At 46.7% G+C, this 25,352-nt stretch overlaps 1 protein-coding gene and 1 non-coding gene across 3 annotated transcripts in view; one reads left to right on the top strand and one right to left on the bottom strand.

Moving 5' to 3' along the window:
- The window catches only part of ATL1 (atlastin GTPase 1), a 43,555-nt gene that overhangs the window by 12,825 nt on the left and 5,378 nt on the right, over positions 1-25,352 (bottom strand). For both annotated transcript variants that reach the window (XR_014466259.1, XM_083166904.1), the window contains exons 2-9: positions 16,401-16,648; positions 14,746-14,880; positions 12,859-12,963; positions 12,594-12,644; positions 11,423-11,479; positions 4,242-4,334; positions 3,211-3,349; positions 134-261 (exon numbers count right to left, since the gene is read on the bottom strand). Coding sequence is in view for 1 of the 2 variants with exons in the window: in XM_083166904.1 (XP_083023030.1) it covers positions 134-261; positions 3,211-3,349; positions 4,242-4,334; positions 11,423-11,479; positions 12,594-12,644; positions 12,859-12,963; positions 14,746-14,880; positions 16,401-16,648 (956 nt within the window). In the remaining variant the exon portion in view is untranslated. The remainder of the gene's footprint in view (positions 1-133; positions 262-3,210; positions 3,350-4,241; positions 4,335-11,422; positions 11,480-12,593; positions 12,645-12,858; positions 12,964-14,745; positions 14,881-16,400; positions 16,649-25,352) is intronic.
- On the top strand, positions 18,417-18,490 carry TRNAI-AAU (transfer RNA isoleucine (anticodon AAU)). Its single transcript has one exon. It is a non-coding gene; the product is annotated as a tRNA-Ile (tRNA).

Here is a 25,352-nt window from a genome sequence, read left to right as displayed (position 1 = left end):
CATGACAGCGGCAGTGAGTGCAAATGACAATAGTTGTGGCCTGGAGGCTCTTCAGTGCTGGACACCGGACCACAGAGCGCATGCTGATTATCCACAGCCACTGACTTCCATGGATTCAAAATAAAATAATTACCTTAAAATATTCCACCAGACCGCGACAGGTTATTTTATTGCCATTGATTTCTTTAATATCCAAGTTTTCTGGGCTCAGGAGCCAGGGGATAAACACTTTCAGGTTCCGTATAAACTCCTCATCGATTTCTGCAATGAGAAGTGAAGCTCTTTCTACTATCTGGTGACTGCACATCAATTAGTACATTACATCATTCATCTTCCTAAATATTCAGGACCTGAGTTATTTGTCAGTTATAGGCATCTCTGGCTGCTGGACCCCATGGAACATAGGGACCAACTCAGACCAGTTCGCTATGCTGCGTTCACTCACAGGCTAGCGAAATGGTCAGAGCCGCCTGCAGCCTAGCGAAGAGGTCAGCGCCGCCTGCAGCCTAGCGAACAGGTCAGAGCCGCCTGCAGCCTAGCGAAGAGGTCAGCGCCGCCTGCAGCCTAGCGAACAGGTCAGTGCCGCCTGCAGCCTAGCGAAATGGTCAGAGCCGCCTGCAGCCTAGCGAAGAGGTCAGCGCCGCCTGCAGCCTAGCGAACAGGTCAGTGCCGCCTGCAGCCTAGCGAACAGGTAAGAGCGGCCTGCAGCCTAGCGAACAGGTCAGAGCCGCCTGCAGACTAGCGAACAGGTCAGCGTCGCCTGCAGCCTAGCGAACAGGTCAGAGCCGCCAGACAGCCTGAGAACACCATCCCCTCACATGCGGCCGATGGGGACAGAAATCATTAAACTGACTTTTATTTCTGACGGTGATCGATGAAAAAGGGGGCGGGCGCTGATGTCATGTGACCATGGGAATTCCCAGGGGTGTGGACAAGTTAAGCGCTAGGGGGAATAAAACCCAGCTGCTGTCTAGATGGGGGGTACTCAGTCCCCAGACATCCAAAAAATAGAAACTATATACTATAGACAGCACTCGGAACCAGCTACACCTTAATAAGTAGAGCAATAGCCAGATGTGATGAACAGGGCCGGCCTTAGGCATAGGCCAACTAGGCAATTGCCTAGGGCATTTGGAATGCCTAGGGGCATCAGCAGCTTCTGTTGATTAAAATGATATGCAGCATGCCTATATTCTGTGTGTGAGTGAGGCCATTCCCCTTCCCAGCAATAACACACCCCTGTTTGGGCTGTGCACAGAATGTGTGCACTGTTTCTATTTAAAATATTGCGGGTAGGAGCACCAAAATGATGACTGCTATGATGAGGGTTGATGGTGTTGGGAAAGGGGAGCAGGGTCAGAGGCAGAACTAGTGGCGGTGCTAAGGGGCGCCAGCCAAAATCTTGCCTAGGGTGTCATTTAGGCTAGGGCCGGCTCTGGTGATGAATTCAAAAAACTATATTTAATAAATAACAAAAATAAATAAAAAATGAATTTCCTTTAAACAATACAATATACATTCTTACTCACCGGCCGGTGGTTCTAAAATAACAATGGGTAGTAGGTTCTAACTGATATATTAATAGTAGGTTCCAATCCATATGCTTATTACACACATATAGTCAGCTTCTGTGGTTAAAATGTTAATAAACAGTCAATCTTCTGGTTATTAGGATAAATTCATCCAATCACAGAGGGCCCAATCACCTTATCTCTATAGCCACAAACAGTGCCAGATTAAGCCTTCAGGGGGCCCGGGGCACTTTACACAGGGGGGCCCCCTTGCACTTGTTACTACTGGCCGTAAACTGCATGGGAGAATATTACACTGTCAAAACACAGAGTAAAGGCAGTATAAACTTGGTCAATAGGTAACTGCAGGGGATATATATACACACACATACACACATACATACATACATACATACATACATACATACATACATACATACATACCACATGAAAAGCCTGTGTTTGTCCCTCTGCACCTTACGCTGTAGGAGATCTCACAGTCCCAGTGCTGCCTTTGATTAAAAACCCTCCCATGACTAGGCTGCCACTGCTGTTCTCCATGGGCCTGTGAAGCATGCAATGAGCTCCACCAATCAGAGCTAAGCACAAACCTCTCAGCCTCTGCCCTCTGGTGCAGAGTGTCATGGGACTTAGTCAACTCCCAGTAATGCACCGCACACTTGTGCAGTCAGTGTGCCTTGGCTCCCGATGCTCAGCACCATGAATCATTGTCATATTGGCAGATAGGTGAAGCTGCAGCACTACTCCCACTCCCATGCACAAAACCTTTAGCTAAAAATTATTTTGGGGAAATACATGCCAACCACAGGGGGCCCCTAGCTAGAGGGGGCCCAGGGGTACTGACCAATTGTGCCCCCATTATAATCCGGCCCTGGCCATAAATAGCTGTCACGGACGGAACACAATAAATGCTTAGCATCCAGATATATCCTGGGGGATGGTAACTAGCGGTCTCCGCTTTGTACAGCAGAGAGCGTTATACTTGCGGTCTCCGCTGGATTTTGTATGCCCGCCTCTCTGCTTCTCTGCTATATCTTAGGTCCATCAGTGCGGGGTGCCGGACGGCAGTTGTTTGTAGCCACAAAAAAAGCTTCTTGTGATCCCAGGGGAACGGCCAGCGTTTTCATGGGGACGCCCAAAAAATGGCTGGGCGTTCCCCTGATGGTACTTTACTTTTGTACCAGACATTTATTTAGGCAGCAGGGAGAGAACAACCAACCAACTTGGTTTTACGCTTTAAATGATAGAGCACAAGAATCGCGCCATCCTGCATCTCGCAGGCTTGTACATAAGCCCCAAATAAATAAAACACGGTACTAGATCACACACACACACAGTGTATGGATGGAAGTTATGACCGGGGAAATAGCCGCGGGGCCCTATTCAATGCTGTCTTCCTCGACAGCATTGAACAGGGTATCTCGGCAGAACGAGCCCGACTTCACAAGCAGTCGAGAACGGCCGGGAATTGACGAGCTCCCGGCTGCAGCTTAACGATTCCCGGCCACGCCCCCTTCTCGTCCCTCGGCAGGTGAGACATTGAATCCCGCCTGCAAATTATCGGTCGAGCAGACCTTGAATGCAACAAGGTCACGGCTGTAGGGCAAGCTCGACAGCCGTGACCCAAGATTGAATACCCCCTAAATATCACTCAGCAACAGCATTTCCTATAACGAACCTATAAGTTTGCCGTCAAATTTTGGGTTGGTGGCGACCGTGAGGCCTGGGTGCGGCAGGAGGAAGCAGGAGATGTTTGTGAAGCACGAGTGGATATGTTTCCTCACATTCTGCAATTCCTCGTGTTGGTTTTCCGATACCTAGAACAAAACCACAAAACAAGTCTCCACTTAATGTCCATGACACAATATGACACACAAACACACTACATGACAAATTGTGTTCTAGATTTGGGGCAACGGATGTTTGTTACAGATAAGGCTACCTATCTTTTTACAGGGTAAAGGTGCCCATAGACGGTACAATAATTGTATGATTTATGGACTAGATCGCATCGCACAAGGCAAGTGTACTGTGTATGGGCACCTTAACTTGAATGAAAAATGATTATGGTCCAGCCTCTCAGAGAACCCGGTGATCCCTTATAATTTAAACTTCACAGAAATTACAGAGGAACTTCTATACTAAGGGAACGGGAAAATCTAACATGGTAATATGGGGACGGGTCAACCCAAATTAGGTCCACTGAAGGTCGAAAGGCCTTAGGTCCACACCTGAAATAGGTCAACATATCTTAAAGGTCAACAGGGTCAACTCCTGGCGAGTTTGGTGCAAGTTACACCACGGAAAGCAAATGAGTGGTTGCTATTAGTTACAGCACATTACACCATCCAGAAGAAAGAATGAATTCTGTTATATAGCAAACGCTCCACTGGTTGACTGACTGCTTGCTATGGCAACATCACATCTTCAGTAGAACTCCCATCTTAGTAACTTTACCCCATAGTATTGGGGTCAGTAAAAATTATATTTCCAAGACTTCTGTATTTATTGCTATTCCTGCTCATCCAGAGGGGTCCCTGGTACATAAATAGGGGGGGGGGGGGGGGGTGTCAGAAAGCATAGTCAGCGTCCGCCTGGGGAAAGTTGGTTTGACAGTAACATTTGTGCAGCTTATATTGGATTTGTGCATTTGTGTATTACAGCTAAATACCTTTATACAGAGATACAAATATTTTAATTGTCACAAACCTTTAGGCGTTTTTCTAAAAATTGTGTACCCCCGTCAGCCCCGTAGGAGAATTCATAGGGGAAGCTCCAGTCGCGTACGAGGAAAATCAAAGACTGCAAACATTAAAAACACAAATACATTGTTCAATAATTAGACAAATCAATCAAGATATGAGTATATTGCAACCAAAAGAAACATTCGATTGGCGGGACTCGTAAATATTGCGCATTGTCACCATCACTGTTTATGTGTCGCCACCAATCTCCGCCGTTACAAATCACACAAATGCAATTGAGCATAAAGTAAAACTAGTCCAGAGGTTGGTGAGGGACAGACGGAAGGCCCTGCTCATCATAGCATAGTAGTCAGAGGGTAGAGGGACATCCTGAGACAACAGGAGCTAGTGGTGCTGAGAGAGATGAGACAGATGGGCCAAGGACAAGTCGATGTCCTAGGGACAAGTCGGACCTGATTTCCCCTGCAGCTCCCCGGGAGGGGGACACACGATTAGGCACTTGATGTACCAAGTTTTGCATATGATCCCAGGGAGCTGCAAAGTGGAGGGAGCAGTCGGGCAGCGGACATCGAGGTGGCGGGCGGGGGACACTGCGAGTAGGGCAGATGCAGCGGGCAGGGGACTCTGCGGGGCGGGGGACACAGAAGCGGCAGACGCCGGCGAGGGTAACAGAGAGCCAGGCAGGGGGAGCCAAAGCAGGAAGCGGTCAGTGCTGCAAGGGGGGAAAAAAAGCCCATACAAATGAATGGGCAGCCAGTGATTGGCGTCCACTGCCTCTGTGTCCCCCGTGCCTGCCCTCCTCGCAGCGTCCCCCGCCAGCCACCTCACAGCATCCGCCACCCCTGCCTGCCTCCCAGCATCTCCTGCCCGGCTGCACATAAGATTTAGCAAATCTTATGTGCAGCCGGTCCGACCTTCCGGAGAGGGGGAGACATGTCAGGGGAGCTGTGCAGCCAGCTGGGAAGAGGGGGGACTGGGCCTGAGATAAATAATACTAGGAGGGAATAAGGTGAGATTTAAGGCAGTAGAGAAATGGGTGACTCAGGGCTCAGTTATTCCCTGATGCAATAAAGGAGGATGGGAAACACAGAGGCAGAGAAATAACGCAGGATCACTGGAAGCAGAAGTATAAGCGTAGGCTGTCTGTGGCACTTCCACTGCTGTGGAACTACACATCCCAGCATGCCCTGCACCCACTTTAGCTTGCCTCAACAGCAAACCAGTGGCAGGGCATGATGGTATTTGCAGTTCCACAGCAGCTGAAGTGCCACAGGTGGCACTGATACTACACGTGGTATAGGTGATGCAGGAGACTTGCCAAGCTTCCCTGGGGCCGGGAGGGCCGCCTGATCTTCGTGACCTGATCTTCGTGATCCATTAACAAAATCTGGATATGTTAATATTTATTTTTCTTAGATTTTATGAGTTCTTTAAGATGTGTCAGGCAAGAGCTGATCGGGTATAACAGAAATGTGCGGACATTTCTCTGGTACTGTAGCTCCCCGCTCACCCGCCCAGGAAGCTTGCCTGGGAAGATCTCCAAAATAACGTGTGATTGGAAACATGTGCGACAAGTCATGACACTGGCCATCTCCGAGACATCCTATTCCCATCCTTCGTAAATAAGACCATGTTTGTGACATTCCTTCCGGCTGCTTCTCCAGTGTGCCAGGAATTAGACCAGGGTACGTGACAGTTATATATACACATAAATATGTGTATACGACGCAGAATAGATTTAAGGTTCAGCCAGAGGAGGAGTGGCCCATGGTAACCAATCAGCTGCTCTGTATAACTTGATGTTATGCAAATTATAGCTGTTACTTTCGTGCTGATTGGTTGCCATGGGCCACTTCTCCTCTGGCTCACTTCTCCCTTATCACTGCTTCATACATCGACCCCAAAGTACCAGCCTATCAGCTCCTAACTGCCATGTTCCAGGCTGTGCTTGCAAAACGACAGGTACTAGCCGATTGGTTGGTACTTTTTCCCATCTGCTTTATCTCTCTAGATTCTAGAAGGAATGCAGTCATCCGGTCGACAGTGTCTAGGTTGACAGTCAAAAGGTTGACCGCTATCGATCGACAGTACAAGGTTAACACATGAAAAAGGTTGACATACATTAAAAAAGGTTGGGTGCCGTTTCTGAGTTAAGCAGAATACAGTCCACACCATTGGTTGTAGTTACGGCAATGGACGGTCCAGTGGAGTGACTAGGCAGTGTGGTTTATTTATCACAAGTGAAAGTACAGCTGTACTCACTGTTATACCCCCGTATCAATATAGGACTGAACCGTACCAAAGACTGTCGGAGCAATAAACTCATGCTTCAAGTAAAAGCATCACAAGGGCGCAGGGGCGGATCCAGGATAAAATGACAGGGGGGGCACCATGATAAAAAAGGGTTTGGGTGGGGGAGGGGCGGTGTTAGTGGTGCCAGTGTACATGCTAAGAGAGTGGCAGGAGAGGGTGGGAATGGAATTAAAAATAGGCCCTGGCATTTAAAGTACGCAGGCCCACCATGGCGACAAAAGTGAAGGATGTAGTTGTGCTCCAGAAAAGGGTGTGTGGCCACTCAACAGGGGGCGTGTCAACACCATATAAAACTTCTACACATTATGCAACAAAATACTAGACCCCATTATACTTGCCCCTTACACATGATGCCAAATGGAATGAGCCAAAATTCAATTCATTCAAATAATGCCACATGGATTGTGTCAAAATTCACATAATGCCACATGGATTGAGACTAAATTTACATAATAACACACACGGATTGAGCCAAAATTCACATAATGCCAAATGGATTGTGTCAAAATTCACATAATGCCACACGGATTGAGCCAAATGCATAAAATGCCATACGGATTGAGCCAAAATTCACATAATGCCACATGGATTGAGCCAAAATTCACATAATGCCACACGGATTGAGCCAAAATTTACATAATGCTACACGGATTGGGAAAAAATTCACATAATGCCACACGGATTGAGCCAAAATTCTCATAATGCCACATGGATTGAGCCAAAATTCACATAATGCCACACGGATTGAGACAAAATTTACATAATGCCACATGGATTGAGCCAGAATTCACATAATGCCACACAGATTAAGCCAAAATTCACAATACACTTTATAAACAGGGACATTGTCCACCAAAGGCGCGCATTAAACATTTACACCATAATGTCCATTACACGTTAAGTTACACGCCATTATGTCCATTATGTGTTATGCCAAACACCATAATGCCTATTAAAAATTATGCTACATAAGTGCTGCTTCTCTACATGCTCATTGCCAAGGGTTCCATGCTGATTGCCAGAGGTTACATGCTCGTTGCCATGTGGGATTACATGCTCATTGCCAAGGGGGAATACATGCTCGTGGTAAATGGGGGACAGCCGCCGCCAGGCAGAAGTGATAGCCACTGACAGTGGCAGAGCCTGGCTGTATTCAGAGCACTGCAGGTCCCGGCTATTTGAAATAATACCCCTTTCACACCAGAAAATGCATTCCCAGGTTGGCCCCTTTTACACCAGCCTAGTCCCTGCATTTTCTGGTGTGAGGGGGAGAGAAAACCACCCCTCCCCCCTTTAACCAGTTATCTCATTTAACCGGCTATATCTTCAGAACCAACTGACCCATTTACATGAGACAAGTATTATATTGAAGAACTTTTGAGTGGGCTTTGAATGATTTTGGTCCAGTGAAACTGGAACGTTTGGTTCCAGAGTAATCTGCCCTCAAAGAACATGAACAGCCATGAAATTATATTTCAAAAATAAAAAAATCGGTTTACATGCAATATCTCTGAAACCGATTGACCGATTAGGACCAGCCTGATATCATATTGAAGGCCCAGCGATTTGGAATTGAATTATATCAACCACAAGCTTCTGTGATGCCAGGGCGGGACCTGGCAGCCGTCGTAACCGGGTGGGGGTCGGAATTGACGGGTCCCAAATTATCCTATGGGGAAAAAACGTTACAGGTTTGCCAGGCGATATCTCCGGTTCCCGGGGGGATAGAGACACGGGGCTGGGCTCGTTGGAAAGCCCTGGTCCTCAGCTACAAAATAAATGACAGGGGGGGGCACGTGCCTGGGTGCCCCCCCCTGAATCCGCCACTGCAAGGGCGTATACAAAGCAATGAGCCGGCCATCTGAAGTTGGCGATCCCCTTTAAATCAGGCCGAGTGTATAATGGGTGAGGGGGTGTTTCAGAAGGATAAGTCATCATCCAGTCTAAATATACTCAGTAGTTACGGGCACTGACGACTGGGCGTATTTGCTATTCGCATTAAAGGGTGTTTCAGTGTTGACAGAGAGCTGCAGTGAGCTAATCTGAATATGACGGGGTAGGAAAACTATGCAGCTGAAATATCATTATTGTCTCCTGATAATTGGGTCAACAACCCAAGCGGCGTCCACATCTTCTAAGCACGGCTCTCTACTGAGGAGGCCATCAGCGGAGAATGGAGCAGGACTGGAAGTACAGTACTAGGCAGCTGTTTTGTTTGGCAGGTCAGCGCTTGCTAGATGCAGCTGGAACCCTTCTCTGTCCAGCATGCAGACTATCACGCAGCACTGAGTCAGCAGTCCGCCGAGCCAAGGAAGCAGAGGATTATGGGAAACTCTTATCTGCACCATGTCAATGTGCACACAATATGTATATACCATATGTATGTCCTGGACAGAACTGGATGCGGTCATTTGGTTTACAGCATGATGGTTGACAGTCATTAGGTCTACACCATTAGGTCGACATGGTTCTAGGTCGAAAGGTCACTAGTTCGACAGGTCATTAGTTCGACAGTGTCTAGGTCGACAGTCAAAATGTCGACGTGGGTTTTTTTTGTCAACAGGCAGTATTTCATGCCCTACTACCCACTAGGGCGTGGTGGGAGAATAAAATACAGTGCCCGAAGCATCGCGAGCGATGCAAGGGGATGCGGTGCACTTTAAACTGTGTCCATGTCGACTGTGTTGACATTCGGGTAAAAAAAAAAGTGAAAAATCACGTCGACCTTTTGACTGTCGACCTATACACTGTCGAACTAATGACCTGTCGAACTAATGACCTTTCAACCTAGAACAATGTCGACCTTTTCCAATGTCGACCTAAACCCATGTCGACCTAATGGTGTCGACGTAATGACTGTCATCATGCTGTAGACCAAATGCTGTAGACCAAATTATCCCAACCCGACAGAACATAGGGCCTTATTCTAGTTCACTCTTTCTAACAAAATCCTTCTTAGATGGACAAAACCATGTGCACTGCAGGGGGGCAGATGTAACATGTGCAGAGAGAATTAGATTTCGGTGGGGTTTTACTTCAAAGTGAGATCTATATTGCAGTGTAAAAATAAAGCAGCCAGTATTTACCCTGCACAGAAACAAAATAACTCACCCAAATCTAATTCTCTCTGCACATTTTACATCTGAACCACCTGCAGTGCACATGGTTTTGTCCATCTAAGAAGGATTTTGTCAGAAAGAGTGAACTAGAATAAGGCCCATAGTGTCACAGGTGTTTAGCATGATCACATAAATACACCAATGTAAAGGATACAGTATTCTAGGCTGTGAGTACGGGTTGGGAAAGAGGTGAAGGCCGCTGTATATAAACATAAGCAGGCTGCTGTTGTTACATCAGGGTTGCCGACCCTCCCGGAATTTGCGGGAGTCTCCCGAAAATCGGGTCCTTCCTCCCGGCCCCCGGAAAGGTTTGGGCAACCCTCCCGGAATCAGGTGGACCCACACTGAGCCCCCCGATCGCGGCATTTATATGCCGCAATCCGCGGGTCTCAGGGGAGGGGGCGGAGCTAAAACGGCACAATCGTGTCATTTTAGCCCCGCCCCCTCCATGGATATCAGGTATTTTGGCTATTTGCCGTAATGGTGGCGGGGCTTAATGACGTCACCGTTAAGCCCCGCCCCCAAAACTCGTAATGCAAGATTCCTCTCTGGGCTTCTCCCGGAGAGGATTTTTTGAAAGTCGGCAACCCTGCGTTACATCCTGAGAGCACAAGCTACATGGGCTGGAAGCTTTACATTAGGGATTAGCGACTATTGATGATTCAAAATCATTGATGGTTTATGGCCGAAGTAGAATAGTTTTGGCATCGATGGGGGAGAACCAGAAAGCATAAGAAATATTTTTTTGCTTCTTAGACAAAGGGCCGGGACACGCCCCTGAAACCCGTAAAGCCCTGCCACCAGGTTCTGATTGGCTCACGGGCCAGTCAGTCAAATAAAAGTGATAGCCATTAATAGTTAAAACCATTGATGGTCATACATCACATAGAATGCTACCATCAATGGTTGTTAGCACTATCATCATCATTGATGGCAACCATCGATGGCAATAGAGTTGATGGCCATCCCTACTTTACGAGTGATTATGGGCAGGCCATAAAGTGGTCCTGCAGAGGTGGTGGAACTAATTTCTGCTTGAATATCACGAGGGGTGGACCACAAGTGGAGGAGAACCAATGAGCTGTCAGATCCTGAGGAGGGGGAGGTGGCTTCAGCTCGTTAGTGACACCAGTGACACCTGCATCATCTATTGACATGGGTGGTGGTGTGCTTTTCTGACGGCATTACAGTGCAGGGCTGTGGTGAACGTGGAACTAGTTTTAGAGTCTCTCTTTCTTGTATCTAATACGGCGATTATATTGTGCACAGGTCGAACAGTGACATCTACTGGTGATATATAGAAAATGCAATCACTAATGTGATTTACCGTATTGCTAAAGTTATACAGTCGACATACAGAATGCTGACATGGTCTGAATATTGACAATAAACAAGGTCTGAATGTTAAATTGTGAATATCAAATCACAATGCTGACAGTACATGTGCTCTGTGAGTTAAATTGACCAAGATGGGATGTTGCACATAGCAACTAATTAGATTCAACTTCTTCTTTATTTAGAAGATAATAGAATCTGATTGGTTGCTATTGGAAACATCCCACCTTCAATAGAACTCTCTCATCTTAGTAAATGTATCTCTGTGAGCTGCTGTTCATGTCCACAGTCCCTCTCTCCTGGTGAGTTTGGGGCAAGTTACACCATGGAAAGCAAATGAGTGGTTGCTATTAGTTACAGCAGATTACACCATCCAGAAGAAAGAACAGATTCTGTAATATAGAAACGCTGCACTGACCTGGAATGGCTTCAGGAAGGTCTCCTCCATTGCCAGTCTGCCATACTCCGTGAACAGCTGGGTGTAAGCAAAGATGCAGCGGATTAGAACATATGTCTGTCATTGTGGGATCCATACTATGACATCGGCAATGTAAGCACACAGGCAATCCACAGACAATAAGGATTCACAAATGGATATTAATGCAAAAATAAATACAGAGTTACACATTATGGAATTACAAAGTGGCTGTAGGTGCGCGCAGCTGTGCGAGACCTCATTTACTACCTTATGCCAGGGTTGCCCCCCGGAAAGGTGGGCAACACTTCCGGATACTGGTGTGCCCAGGGCCGGATTAAAGGGTGGGCAAAGGGGGGTCACCACCCCTGGGCCCCCCTCTAGCTAGGGGCCCCCTGTGGTTGGCAAGGTTTTGTGCATGGCAGTGGGGGTAGTGCTGCAGCTTCACCTATCTGCCAATGTGACAATGATTAATGGTGCTGAGCATTGGGAGCTGAGGCACACTGACTGCACAAGTGTGCAGTGCATTACTGGGAGTTGACCCATGAGACTTTGCACAAGAGGTCAGAGGCTGAGCTCTGATTGGTGGAACTCATCACATGCTTCTCAGGCCCATGGAAGACAGCAGCAGCAGCAGCCTCGTCATGGGAGGGTTTTTAATGCAGGCAGCACTGAGCCTGTGAGGTCTCCTACAGTCCTACAGAGTAAGGTGCAGAGGGAAAAACACAAGCTTTTCATGTGGTGTGTATGTATGTATGAATTAAAAAAAAAAAAAATATATATATATATATATACCCCTGCAGTTACCCATGCCTGCCTTTACTCTGTGTTTTGACAGTGTAATATTCTCCCATGCAGTTTGCGGCCAGTAATAACAAGTGCAAGGAGGCCCCCCTGTCTAAAGTGCCCCAGGCCTCCCGAAGGCTTAATCTGGCCCCGGGCGTGCCCAGTCCACCCCCCACCACCTTGCATCTACCCCATCTTCACCTGGAGAGGTGAAATGAAATGTAGGCATGTATGGCTCAAAGTGAAAGTAAAAATGGTCACAGCTCAAAGTGAAAATACACTGGAGAAGCCATTTTGATGGGCTATTAACTAGCTACAGATAATGTACAGTAATATTCTCAGTTCTCTGGGTTATAAGAGGAAGAGATGATAGAATGTATTATATTACCTGCAAGTGCTGTAAGTCGTCTTCTTGGACGTTCTGTGACAAGTTATAAACCTTCAAAATAAAGAAAGAACATTATATACATATACCGCCACTGATTAGTGATTGCAGCTGGCGGTATACTCCATCTCCTCTCAGTAATGATCCTGGATACCAGCAAGGAAATACACAGCGTTCTCAGGAGAACTGGTATAGACCCCATAAGGGCAGCACCCCTATCCCTGTATATAGGTTACGGGTGCGTCCTAAATCTTTGGCAGAACCTTACCTGAATGGAGCTGATCATGGTGCTGAGAGCAAACACCGTGGCGGAGTCTCTTAAGGTGGACTGGCTATCAAACGTCCCCTGTGTGTCCATCAGCAGCACAGCGACCTACGTAACAGTGTACAGAATGTCATTGCATTAGTATATTATACAATACAATTTATCACACCCCCACCCGGCCTTCTGCCTGGGGTCTCTTTACTTATTTATTTCTCTTCGCCCCTCTCACGTTTTCTGTTTTTCGTTAGTTTGGTCAAGTTTTTGGGCTGTATGTACGAGCCTACCCGCTCCCCACGTACCAAAGCTCTCTCCTTCGGGGGAGAGTTGCGGTCCCCGATGGTGACCCCAAGCGGCAAGTTGGAGGGAAGCCTACCGAGGGTCTCTCCAAGCTCCGGCGAGGAGAACCCACCCACCCTAACCCTTCCGGGGAAGAAGGTCTTTCTGAGCTTCAGTGAGGAGGACCCACGATCCCTATTTTCCCCTCTTGGGGCCTTTATCCTTTGGGAGAGGGTCCGTACGTACGTACGTACACCCCCTAGGCATGATTTAGGTCACTGCACTGGGTGTTTGGAGTGACATCTCGGCTCCAAGAAAAGGGAAAAAAATAGTATATTGTACAATATACTGTATATCTAATATATATAAGCATAGCTGATGCTTAATGGTACATTGAATAAATTAGGCGATAATGACGGATATACAGTTGGATGCAGTGATGTCTAACTATAGGTTCTTAGGACCTTTAAACCCAAAGGGGATTTCAATCTTATGTCCTGGCCTATTGCTCTGTGGAGGAGAAGCAAAATGCTCATTTGAATGCTACAAAAATACAAGACGGTGGATTTAACATCTGATTTCCCAGCTCTCTGATTGGAATGGAAAGTGAGATTTCCCTGTGATCCTTTTCCACTGTGCTGCAGGCCCCTGGTGATGCTAGAGCTCCATCAGGGGAAGATTGGCAGAGCAGGGCATCGCTCTTGTAATGACATAAGGCGGCACAGTGGGAGGTCAGCTCCCATTGGCTCTGCAAATCTTATACTTCTCTGTAGGGGAGCCGGATGATAAAAGTGAATAGGACTAAACCATATGGTCGGCATTGTGGACATAGACAGAATTTTTTCATACTTTACCATCCACGTGGACTACGATCGGGGACAGGAAAAAGGAGTGGAGCGAGGCACCTAGCTCAAACCATGTCGAGCAAAGAAGTACACTAATTGGGGGGTCTACATGCCCTGATGTTGACTTTTTGTGAAAAAAATTCATGTTGACTTTTTTTATGCGGCAACATTTTCCATGGCGACTTTTTGCTTTTGTCAACCTTTTTTAAGTGTCGACATTATTCATGTATTCATTATTCCTTTTGCTGGCAATCTATGGACTGTCGACCGTGACACTGTCCGCCTTATGATCCATACCAGTGGCCACTCCAGGGGGGGTTTGGGGGGGCTGCAGCACATGACAAAATTCACACTTACTGCCAGTGAGCCAGTTTGGAATGGCAGTTGGTAAGGCTCATCTATTTGAATTTTGGACTGTGTTGCACTCCCTCCTTTGGAGACGCTACTGCTCCAAACCCCTCTGTAGATATCTAACTTCATCAGGCAGAGTAAAGGGGTCAGGCGGTACCCCCAACATCCAGATAAGGGGGAGAAAAATACATCTTTAAATCCTCTTCTTTTAAACCAGTAACCTTTGATTCAAGTATAATGAATAAATGTGTTGGTCCGGGGGTCAGGGGAAAATGCTGGTCACTAGACAACCTTTAAAGGGGGGCGGGAGGCGGATCCGATTTTCGGGAGCCTCCCAGCGATTCCAGGAGGGTCGGCAAGTATGGTATAGTGTGTTATTATAATGGATAGGCAGACAATGCACATTTCTAGGTCTTACCGTTTTACCATCAGGCTTCTCCACCAGGAAGATCTCGCTCCATATCTGAATTCCAGTGGTCTCTCTCTCCGAGCCGCCTCTCCATGAGAAACCAGACAGCGGTGCGTTATAATCACCCAGCCAGTCTACCGGCTCCTGCACAGTGGGGGACACATGCCGAGTGGTCCGTTACAGGAAGAGATCGCTTGTGCAATGTCACTTTAACCTCTATTGAAAAGTAGTTTGGAATAAAAGCAAATACAGTTTCCAATGGCAGATGCAGCTACAGAACTAATCTATCAATAAATCCGCTCATCAATGACCCAGGTCTGGGGTGTGAAAAGGGCCAACATCAGCTGCAGTTCTTGCAGGGGCCAAACACTATTTATTTTTTGTCAAAGGTAATTGTCTATGGCAGTGGTTCCCAAACGGTGCGCCGTGGCATCCTGGGGCACCTTGGGGCAATTTGATCCTGGTCCACCTGAGTTGGTGTACCAGAATCAAATCAAATTATACATGGTCAATGTAATAGACAAAAGGAGTGTTTGTGGCTTCAGCCACAACACATACCTCCCAATTGCTGTTCCTCCCAAAGAGGACATTTGGGTGTGTGGCCTAGTGGGAAAGGGGCGTGGCGTGTACTTGTGGCGCTGCCGCGAAGCCACGCCCATTTTCACCCCTGTGGGGGCATGCCCAGCAGCTCCGTGAGCTGCTGGCCCTGCCCCCAGGCCCTCTGGCTGCAGGAATAGACGCTGTACGCAAGTCTTACTTTGTTAGAGCGAACAGAGGGAAATTAATTTGATGGCGAGTAACCATCTATGTGTGGGCATATGCAAGCGTAAGCGTACACATCCAATCGTAGCATAACGGGGGAACTGGCCCCTCTTCACCACCTCAGGAGGCTAATTTTGAAAAATCCCTGCTTAGTGGGAGCGGTGTGTACAATCTCAGGTCTAATTGCAGTGGATAAATAAAGCTATTCAGCAATTGTGGGCTACATGTAAACGCAGCAAGTATTTACCCTGCATAAAAAATAATACCTGTATTTGCACCCCTTGCAGTACAGCATGGTTTGTCCTTTTTTTGCTATGTTCCTAACTCAGAACTGACACATTTTAACAGACCCACAGGTGGAGCTAATTATTTCACTTATGATTCCGTAAGGAAACCAAGAAATCCTGAACTGTTGGTAGCTCTTGAGGACTGGAGTTGGCTTCCCCTGGTTCATACCTCATAACTGTCCCGATAACCATGGGAACGTCCCGGTTTTCGGGGAAGGGGGGGGGGGGGTTGTTCAGTTGAGAGACCCCCCAGTTAGTTAATGGCCAGCGGTAAATAGATGCTGTACGCAGCCAGAGGGGCTGGGGGCATGGCTGGAGCTGGGCCATTCCCCCACAGCGTAAAACAGGGGGGGGGGGCCTCGCGGGACAATGCGCTTATAGGTCATGCCCTCTCCCTGTCAAGACACGCCCCCTAATTTCGGCCGCGCGCCTGTATCCCTCATCACAAAAAGTTGGGAGGTATGCGGTGGTCTAGTGCAACATATAGGTGTTCTATGTGAGGGAAGTTGGTGGGTAATGAAGGGAGGAGCAGCACAGAGCATCTGTAGTGGAGGGACTGCCCCTCCCCCCTAATGCAAAACATCGCACAAGTGCCAAGGGTTGTCGTATACGTACCGTCTTGTACATGTACCGCAGCATGAAGTCCATGAGGAAGGACTTTCCTTTCCTGAACGCTCCAGCCACCGACACCGCCACCACTTCCTTGTCACTGACCGCTTCTGAGAGCAGAATCCGGTTTAATGCCACTTCATCCAACTCGAAGGAATGGTCGTCTTTCACCACCAGCACCTGCACCGGCTGGGCTTTCTTCTCACACTCTTCCTCCTCAGAGCTCCAGTCGTAATTTCGGTCTGAAAACCCACCTACAACACATAGAGGAGACAACGATTGCACCTACTGATATAGACAGTGGCGTAACAAAAAACTTGGCACCCTCCCCTCCGGTACATATTGGGTACATCGTCTAGTGTGTACCCATGATATGCACTCCCCTTCAGGTTGCTAGTAACATCCCTGATTGGCTGTCCAGCAGGGCCGACAGGGGATTTTGCTAGCAATGACAGTTGGAATGATATGTAAACCCCGCCCCCCACCCCATGTAGGACTCAGCATTGATATGGGTGCCACATGCCTGGTCCTGAGCTTGGTATATATCATCTAGTGCCAGGTTCTCAAACTCACACAGGGGGTAATTCAGACCTGATGGCATGGCCACGGATTTGCACGCCCAGTGTTCAATTAAGCCACCGCCCAGCTAGAGTGAAATCCTGTCTTGATAATTAATGTGCTCGCTGTGCGAATGGGTCTGTGCAGCTGTATTGGGGGGGGGGGGGTAACATTTTATTCTAGATTAAGAGTCATTATCCATATAGACAGGTTTAAAGAAATATCCAGGACAGTGAAATGTTTTCCCGAGGAAATGTTGGTCACTGGACATGCTGCAATGGGCTATTTCACACACAACGGATTTGTCCCTCCTTCTCTAAGGATTGGGCTGGCCACACCTCCCTGCTTTGGTCACACCCCCTACGAGTACCTGGGCCCGGCAAGCTGTCAGCGCCGATGCTTCTGAAAGCAACTGATCCATGTCAATTAACCTTCCTATTTTGTCCCGGAAGGACAAATCCGTTTTGTGTCAGCCAGCTTCAGGGAGACGGGCAGGGTTAGTGGGAGCTGTGGGCGGAGACTGGTGAGCAGCGGAGAGCCGGTGGTGGGCTCCAACGGATCCGCGCCCCCTTCTGTGGGATGGCGCACAGCAGCGGATGGCCATTCTATCACCAGGAGCAGCTCAAATGAGATCTGCTCCATCTGTATGTAGAGGTTGTAAGCTTGCGAGCAGGGCCCTCCTTCCTTTTTTGACTGTCTGCAACTATCCAGTTTGTTTTATCACTGTTTCTAATTGTAAAGTGCAACAGAATATATAAGAAACTGCTATTATTATTCATAATAATAATTTATACATGCTATAATAGGTATTTTACATCTGGAAGCAAATACATTAAGAGGGGGGGACTGGACTGCACACCATATTTTTAAACATAATGAGAGGTGCTACCAAGTTAAGGCTTCTAGTACCTTACAGGAAAAAAGAACAATACTGATGCACACTCTAGGTGCTAAGAACACTGATAGTAAAAATAATTTTAATAACTCTTACAATTAACATGGAGTATAATTAAAGTTCTTCACACATTTGCGCAAGGAAACATTTTTTCCTGTATGGTACTAGAAGCCTAGATAAATTTATATAATGTGTTAGTATTAGAAATGTTAGGGACCCATCTAATGAAGTTCACCTGGACGCGGTGGATGGGCCCACATATTTGCGCAAATGTGTGCTAAAAAGTTCAATTATACTCCATATTAATTGTAAGAGTTATCAAAATAATTTTTACTATCAGTGTTCTTAGCACCTAGAGTGTGCATCAGTATTGTTCTTTTTTTTCCAGCAAATACATTAAACATTGATCAGACCTTGGATTTAACTTTTTCAGTGCTGGAATATGGTGCAGCAGGTAAATCAATAAGACTTAGGAAACTATCCGTGTAGAACTACAAGTCACAGCAAAATAAGCTAGAGTGAACACATACCACAGTTATATACACATCCTGAAACCCCAAGACTCAGCTGGCCGGTTAGCTCAGTTGGTTAGAGCGTGGTGCTAATAACGCCAAGGTCGCGGGTTCGATCCCCGTACGGGCCACTCTTTTTTTTTAGATTTTAATTTTTTTTTCTTTCCCTTTTTTGTCACTATGTGCACAAGATGTAGATAAGCAGCAGCAGCAGCAATAATTACAACTACTAAATGATACATTCTTACATTACCTTAACAAAATCTTATATATATAAACAAACTAAGATAATGCATTCAACGGCACCACCCAGTGGGGTCCAGGCGTAATGGCAACAGATGAGCTGAGAATCCTTATTATTAAACTCTTATTACTCCAATTCTCAGCATTTCAGTATCTCTATTAGGTGGCCCGTACCTAAATGTTTTGTAAAGAAACACAAATCAGCTATTTTGACACCTTATCATCTATAGATAGATAGATAGTTGTGGCCTCGGTACCCAGCCAAGGGGAACTGCTCCGTGTATATCCTGAAGACGGCGATGCCCAAAGCAGTAAAGCACTTTTTTGCAAACGTAATATATATATATATATATATATATATATATATATATATATATATATATATATATATATATATATATATATATATATATATATACAGGTGTGTGGTAATCCGGCACTCTCTGCTAAAGGAGCAACTGTCCGTGGTGCCTTCCTCGGATACAATATAGAAGGTAGTCTCTACTGGCGCCGACTCCCAGCCCCCAATAAAGACAGGCGGCACTCCAACGGTCTTTGAGGTATGAAGAAAAAAATTTATTCCATAGATTGCAGTTTGCCAGTTTATGTCTTGAAACGTAGGCAAACTGCAATCTATGGAATAAATTTTTTTCTTCATACCTCAAAGACCGTTGGAGTGCCGCCTGTCTTTATTGGGGGCTGGGAGTCGGCGCCAGTAGAGACTACCTTCTATATATATATATATATATATATATATATAGTCTACTGCAGGGGTGGCCAAACCGGTCTTCGAGATCTAACAATGGTCCATGTTTTCCAGGTTACCTAGCTGGTGAACAGCTGTAGTCATTACTAACTGTCACATTTCCCAGACTCCCTAGCTGGTGAACAGCTGTAGTCATTACTAACTGTCACATTTTCAAACCTGCTGCATTCATTCCTACTATAGATCCACAGGTTGCCTGGAAAACATGCACCGTTGGTAGATCCTGAGGACAGGTTTGGCCACCCCTGGTCTAGTGTCTGATTGTGTGTCTCCGAAACACTGCCATCTGTTGGCAGCGAGTGAAACTACATCTCTTTCTCTCCCACACATGCACAAACACAGAGGCAATCACAAGGTTGCAGAATACCTATCGAAACAATGGCTTCAACTTCAAGCGGGCTTACTCATGTCCTTATACTGTATATGAATCTGATAACAAAAAGTCTAAGAAAACCCCCCGGCTTGCTTGGTGAGACCTCCGGTGTCTGCAGCACTGACCGCTCTACTCCACCTCTACATTGCTTCAAGAAGTACAAGGTAAGTGTGAACATTGTTTATGACAATTTATACTAGACGTAAAGATGACAGCCTCTGCAATGTACTTTCACTTCGAGCTGTGACCGATTTGACTTTCACTTTGAGCTGTGACAGTCTGCAAACTCCCCATCCCACCCCCCAGTCCCTATCTGCTCCTACCTCCAATCTCTGTCTTCACAGCTCCCTCTCTCCATATGCAGCAAGTTTGAAACAGTTCAGTGTCCCTGAAAAAAATGCTTTCACTTTCTGTTATGACATCTTTTAGCACACAAAGGAGTAATGTGGTCAGTCGAGTGGCCTATGTATATATATATACTCTTTCTGTCCGTACCAGTGACAGAAGTTCCAGCAGTGCCCCCTCTGATGATGGTCCTGCATACACTGAATAGATGCATAGTTACCTCCCCTCCTGCATTCTGCAGGAGACTCCCTGACATAGCAGCAATCTCCCTCTCTCCCTCATTAGTCTAGCAATCTCCCTCATATCACCTAGCCCACATTACACTGTTACATCATAGTTACCTCCCCTCCTGCATTCTGCAGGAGACTCCCTGACATAGCAGCAATCTCCCTCTCTCCCTCATTAGTCTAGCAATCTCCCTCATGTCACCTAGCCCACATTACACTGTTACATCATAGTTACCTCCTCTCCTTCATTCTGCAGGAGACTCCCTGACATAGCAGCAATCTCCCTCTCTCCCTCATTAGTCTAGCAATCTCCCTCATGTCACCTATCCCACATTCCACTGTTACACCATAGTTACCTCCCCTCCTGCATTCTGCAGGAGACGCCCTGACATAGCAGCAATCTCCCTCTCTCCCTCATTAGTCTAGCAATCTCCCTCATGTCACCTAGCCCACATTACACTGTTACATCATAGTTACCTCCCCTCCTGCATTCTGCAGGAGACGCCCTGACATAGCAGCAATCTCCCTCTCTCCCTCATTAGTCTAGCAATCTCCCTCATGTCACCTAGCCCACATTACACTGTTACATCATAGTTACCTCCCCTCCTGCATTCTGCAGGAGACGCCCTGACATAGCAGCAATCTCCCTCTCTCCCTCATTAGTCTAGCAATCTCCCTCATGTCACCTATCCCACATTCCACCATAGTTACCTCCCCTCCTGCATTCTGCAGGAGACGCCCTGACATAGCAGCAATCTCCCTCTCTCCCTCATTAGTCTAGCAATCTCCCTCATGTCACCTAGCCCACATTACACTGTTACATCATAGTTACCTCCCCTCCCAGTGGCAAACGCAGGATTTTCAGAAGGGGGTTTCCAGAGGGGCGGAGCAAAGCACGGAGATGGACACTTAGGTGACCCAGTATATGCCGGGTCAGTTAAAGTATTATAGATAGACCAAATGTATATAAATAATAATAATAATAATAAAAAAAAAAAAAATATATATATATATATATACATATATACATACAGGTGGCGTCAACAGCAGTGTAGACCCCTGGGCATAGCAATGTATTGGGGCCCCTACCGATCCTCCAGTGGTAGGGGTGGGGGAAGCTTTGATGTCCCACGAGTGATAGGGGGTATTATATCAACCGCTCAGCATGTAGGGCCTGGATCAGTAATTTCCACTAATTACCCCTTTACTGCACAGATGGTGGGAAATGGGGTGGGAGAAGGGGGCATTGGGCTGAATGAAGGGGCCCTGATACATAACTTCCAGGGTGGTAGAGGATGTTTAATATGCAGAGGAGGGGTGTATATTGGGCTTATTATTCATAATTTTCTGGTGGGAGGACAGCTTGCTTGACTGCAGATATCTCCAGTTCCCGGAAATAGATTTCTTAGATTTTAATGGAATTAAAAACTAGAGAATCCCACCTACCAAATGGTATAGGGGACTAGGGGATCAGATATCAGGAGGCAGAGCAATCTGCCAACGAGTATATAAAACTACATACCAGGTGTATGTAGCTGGAGCAGTAACCAGCTGCTGGAAGGCTGATATCTCTGGTTTTGGAAATAGTAGCGACAAGCTACTAGTGTCCAGAGGCGTAGGGAGGGCGGAGCCACCGGAGCTCATGCTCCGGGCGGCCATTGGTCGAATGGCGCCTCCGGCCCGCCCCCCCTCCACCCCCCTCCTGCACAAGTAAGATCATCTGTACTAATGGGCAGCGTGCGCCGGCGGCTGCCCTGCCCGGTGCCTACTTCCTGCCCCCTGCCCAGCTGCCCTGCTCGCCCGGTCCGTGACGCTTGGGCGGCTGACTCACTCCGTCCAATCTAAATTGCTGCTGCTGCTCGGACCGGCTTCAGGGCAGCGCAACGCAGCAGCACTCAGACTCCTCCCAGAGTCGCCTGCCTCTCACTCCCTCCTCCGTTATCAGCCACAGCCATCCCAAGGGCTGGTGAGGAAAAAGTTTCTGCTGCCGCCCGTGCCGCCCTGCTATCATTATTCAAGGTGGATTTCTTTTTTTTTTTCACAGCTAATTAATGATGGGGTTTAACTTGGGGTTTGGGGGATTCGTGGGTCCTGGGGGAGGGAAGGAGGGGGGGGGGGTGGAGAGTGAATCTCTCTGGCATCTGCTGCTGCCCTGTTGTGCTGTATATATATTTATTTATTTACAGGTGTAAGCATCTTATATAGCGCAGCAGATTCCGTTACAGTGTCTTATATAGCGCAGCAGATTCCGTTACAGTGTCTTATATAGCGCAGCAGATTCCGTTACAGCGTCTTATATAGCGCAGCAGATTCCGTTACAGCATCTTATATAGCGCAGCAGATTCCGTTACAGCGTCTTATATAGCGCAGCAGATTCCGTTACAGTGTCATATATAGCGCAGCAGATTCCGATACAGCGTCTTATATAGCGCAGCATATTCCGTTACAGCGTCTTATATAGCGCAGCAGATTCCATTACAGCGTCTTATATAGCGCAGCAGATTCCGTTACAGCATCTTATATAGCGCAGCAGATTCCGTTACAGCGTCTTATATAGCGCAGCAGATTCCGTTACAGTGTCATATATAGCGCAGCAGATTCCGATACAGCGTCTTATATAGCGCAGCAGATTCCGTTACAGCGTCTTATATAGCGCAGCAGATTCCATTACAGCGTCTTATATAGCGCAGCAGATTCCGTTACAGCATCTTATATAGCGCAGCAGATTCCGTTACAGTGTCTTATATAGCGCAGCAGATTCCGTTACAGCGTCTTATATAGCGCAGCAGATTCCGTTACAGCGTCTTATATAGCGCAGCAGATTCCGTTACAGCGTCTTATATAGCGCAGCAGATTCCGTTACAGTGTCTTATATAGCGCAGCAGATTCCGTTACAGTGTCTTATATAGCGCAGCAGATTCCGTTACAGTGTCTTATATAGCGCAGCAGATTCCGTTACAGTGTCTTATATAGCGCAGCAGATTCCGTTACAGCGTCTTATATATTGCAGCAGATTCCGTTACAGTGTCTTATATAGCGCAGCAGATTCCGTTACAGTGTCTTATATAGCGTAGCAGATTCCGTTACAGTGTCTTATATAGCGCAGCAGATTCCGTTACAGCGTCTTATATAGCGCAGCAGATTCCGTTACAGCGTATTATATAGCGCAGCAGATTCCGTTACAGTGTCTTATATAGCGCAGCAGAATCCGTTACAGTGTCTTATATAGCGCAGCAGATTCCGTTACAGTGTCTTATATAGCGCAGCAGATTCCGTTACAGCGTCTTATATAGCGCAGCAGATTACGTTACAGCGTCTTATATAGCGCAGCAGAATCCGTTAGTGTCTTATATAGTGCAGCAGATTCCGTTACAGTGTCTTATATAGTGCAGCAGATTCCGTTACAGCGTCTTATATAGCGCAGCAGAATCCGTTACAGCATCTTATATAGCGCAGCAGATTCTGTTACAGCGTCTTATATAGCGCAGCAGATTCCGTTACACTGTCTTATATAGCGCAGCAGAATCCGTTACAGTGTCTTATATAGCGCAGCAGAATCCCTTACAGTGTCTTATATAGCGCAGCAGAATCCGTTACAGTGTCTTATATAGCGCAGCAGAATCCGTTACAGTGTCTTATATAGCGCAGCAGAATCCGTTACAGCATCTTATATAGCGCAGCAGATTCCGTTACAGCGTCTTATATAGTGCAGCAGATTCCGTTACAGTGTCTTATATAGCACTGCAGAATCCTTTACAGTGTCTTATATAGCGCAACAGAATCCGTTACAGCGTCTTATATAGCGCAGCAGATTCCGTTACAGCGTCTTATATAGCGCAGCAGATTCCGTTACACTGTCTTATATAGCGCAGCAGAATCAGTTACAGCGTCTTATATAGTGCAGCAGATTCCGTTACAGTGTCTTATATAGCGCAGCAGAATCCGTTACAGTGTCTTATATAGCGCAGCAGATTCCGTTACAGTGTCTTATATAGCGCAGCAGAATCCTTTACAGTGTCTTATATAGCGCAGCAGAATCCGTTACAGCATCTTATATAGCGCAGCAGATTCCGTTACAGCGTCTTATATAGCGCAGCAGATTCCGTTACACTGTCTTATATAGCGCAGCAGAATCAGTTACAGCGTCTTATATAGCGCAGCAGATTCCGTTACAGTGTCTTATATAGCGCAGCAGAATCTGTTACAGTGTCTTATATAGCGCAGCAGATTCCGTTAGTGTCTTATATAGCGCAGCAGAATCCTTTACAGTGTCTTATATAGCGCAACAGAATCCGTTACAGCGTCTTATATAGCGCAGCAGATTCCGTTACAGCGTCTTATATAGCGCAGCAGATTCCGTTACACTGTCTTATATAGCGCAGCAGAATCAGTTACAGTGTCTTATATAGCGCAGCAGAATCCGTTACAGTGTCTTATATAGCGCAGCAGATTCCGTTACAGCGTCTTATATAGCGCAGCAGATTCCGTTACACTGTCTTATATAGCGCAGCAGAATCCGTTACAGTGTCTTATATAGCGCAGCAGAATCCGTTACAGTGTCTTATATAGCGCAGCAGAATCCGTTACAGCGTCTTATGTAGCGCAGCAGAATCCGTTACAGTGTCTTATGTAGCGCAGCAGATTCCGTTACAGTGTCTTATATAGCGCAGCAGATTCCGTTACAGTGTCTTATATAGCGCAGCAGATTCTGTTAGTGTCTTATATAGAGCAGCAGATTCCGTTACAGTGTCTTATGTAGCGCAGCAGACTCCGTTACAGTGTCTTATATAGAGCAGCAGATTCCGTTACAGTGTCTTATGTAGCGCAGCAGATTCCGTTACAGCGCCTTATATAGCGCAACAGAGTCCGTTACAGTACCTTATATAGCGCAGCAGATTCCGTTACAGCGTCTTATATAGCGCAGCAGACTCCGTTACAGTGTCTTATATAGAGCAGCAGATTCCGTTACAGTGTCTTATGTAGCGCAGCAGATTCCGTTACAGCGCCTTATATAGCGCAACAGAGTCCGTTACAGTACC

This window comes from Crinia signifera, chromosome 12 (genome assembly GCF_055691185.1).
Source record: "Crinia signifera chromosome 12, ASM5569118v1, whole genome shotgun sequence".
NCBI lineage: Eukaryota > Metazoa > Chordata > Amphibia > Anura > Myobatrachidae > Crinia > Crinia signifera.
Note: the sequence above shows the minus strand (reverse complement) of the source record. Positions and strands in the feature narration are given on the sequence as shown.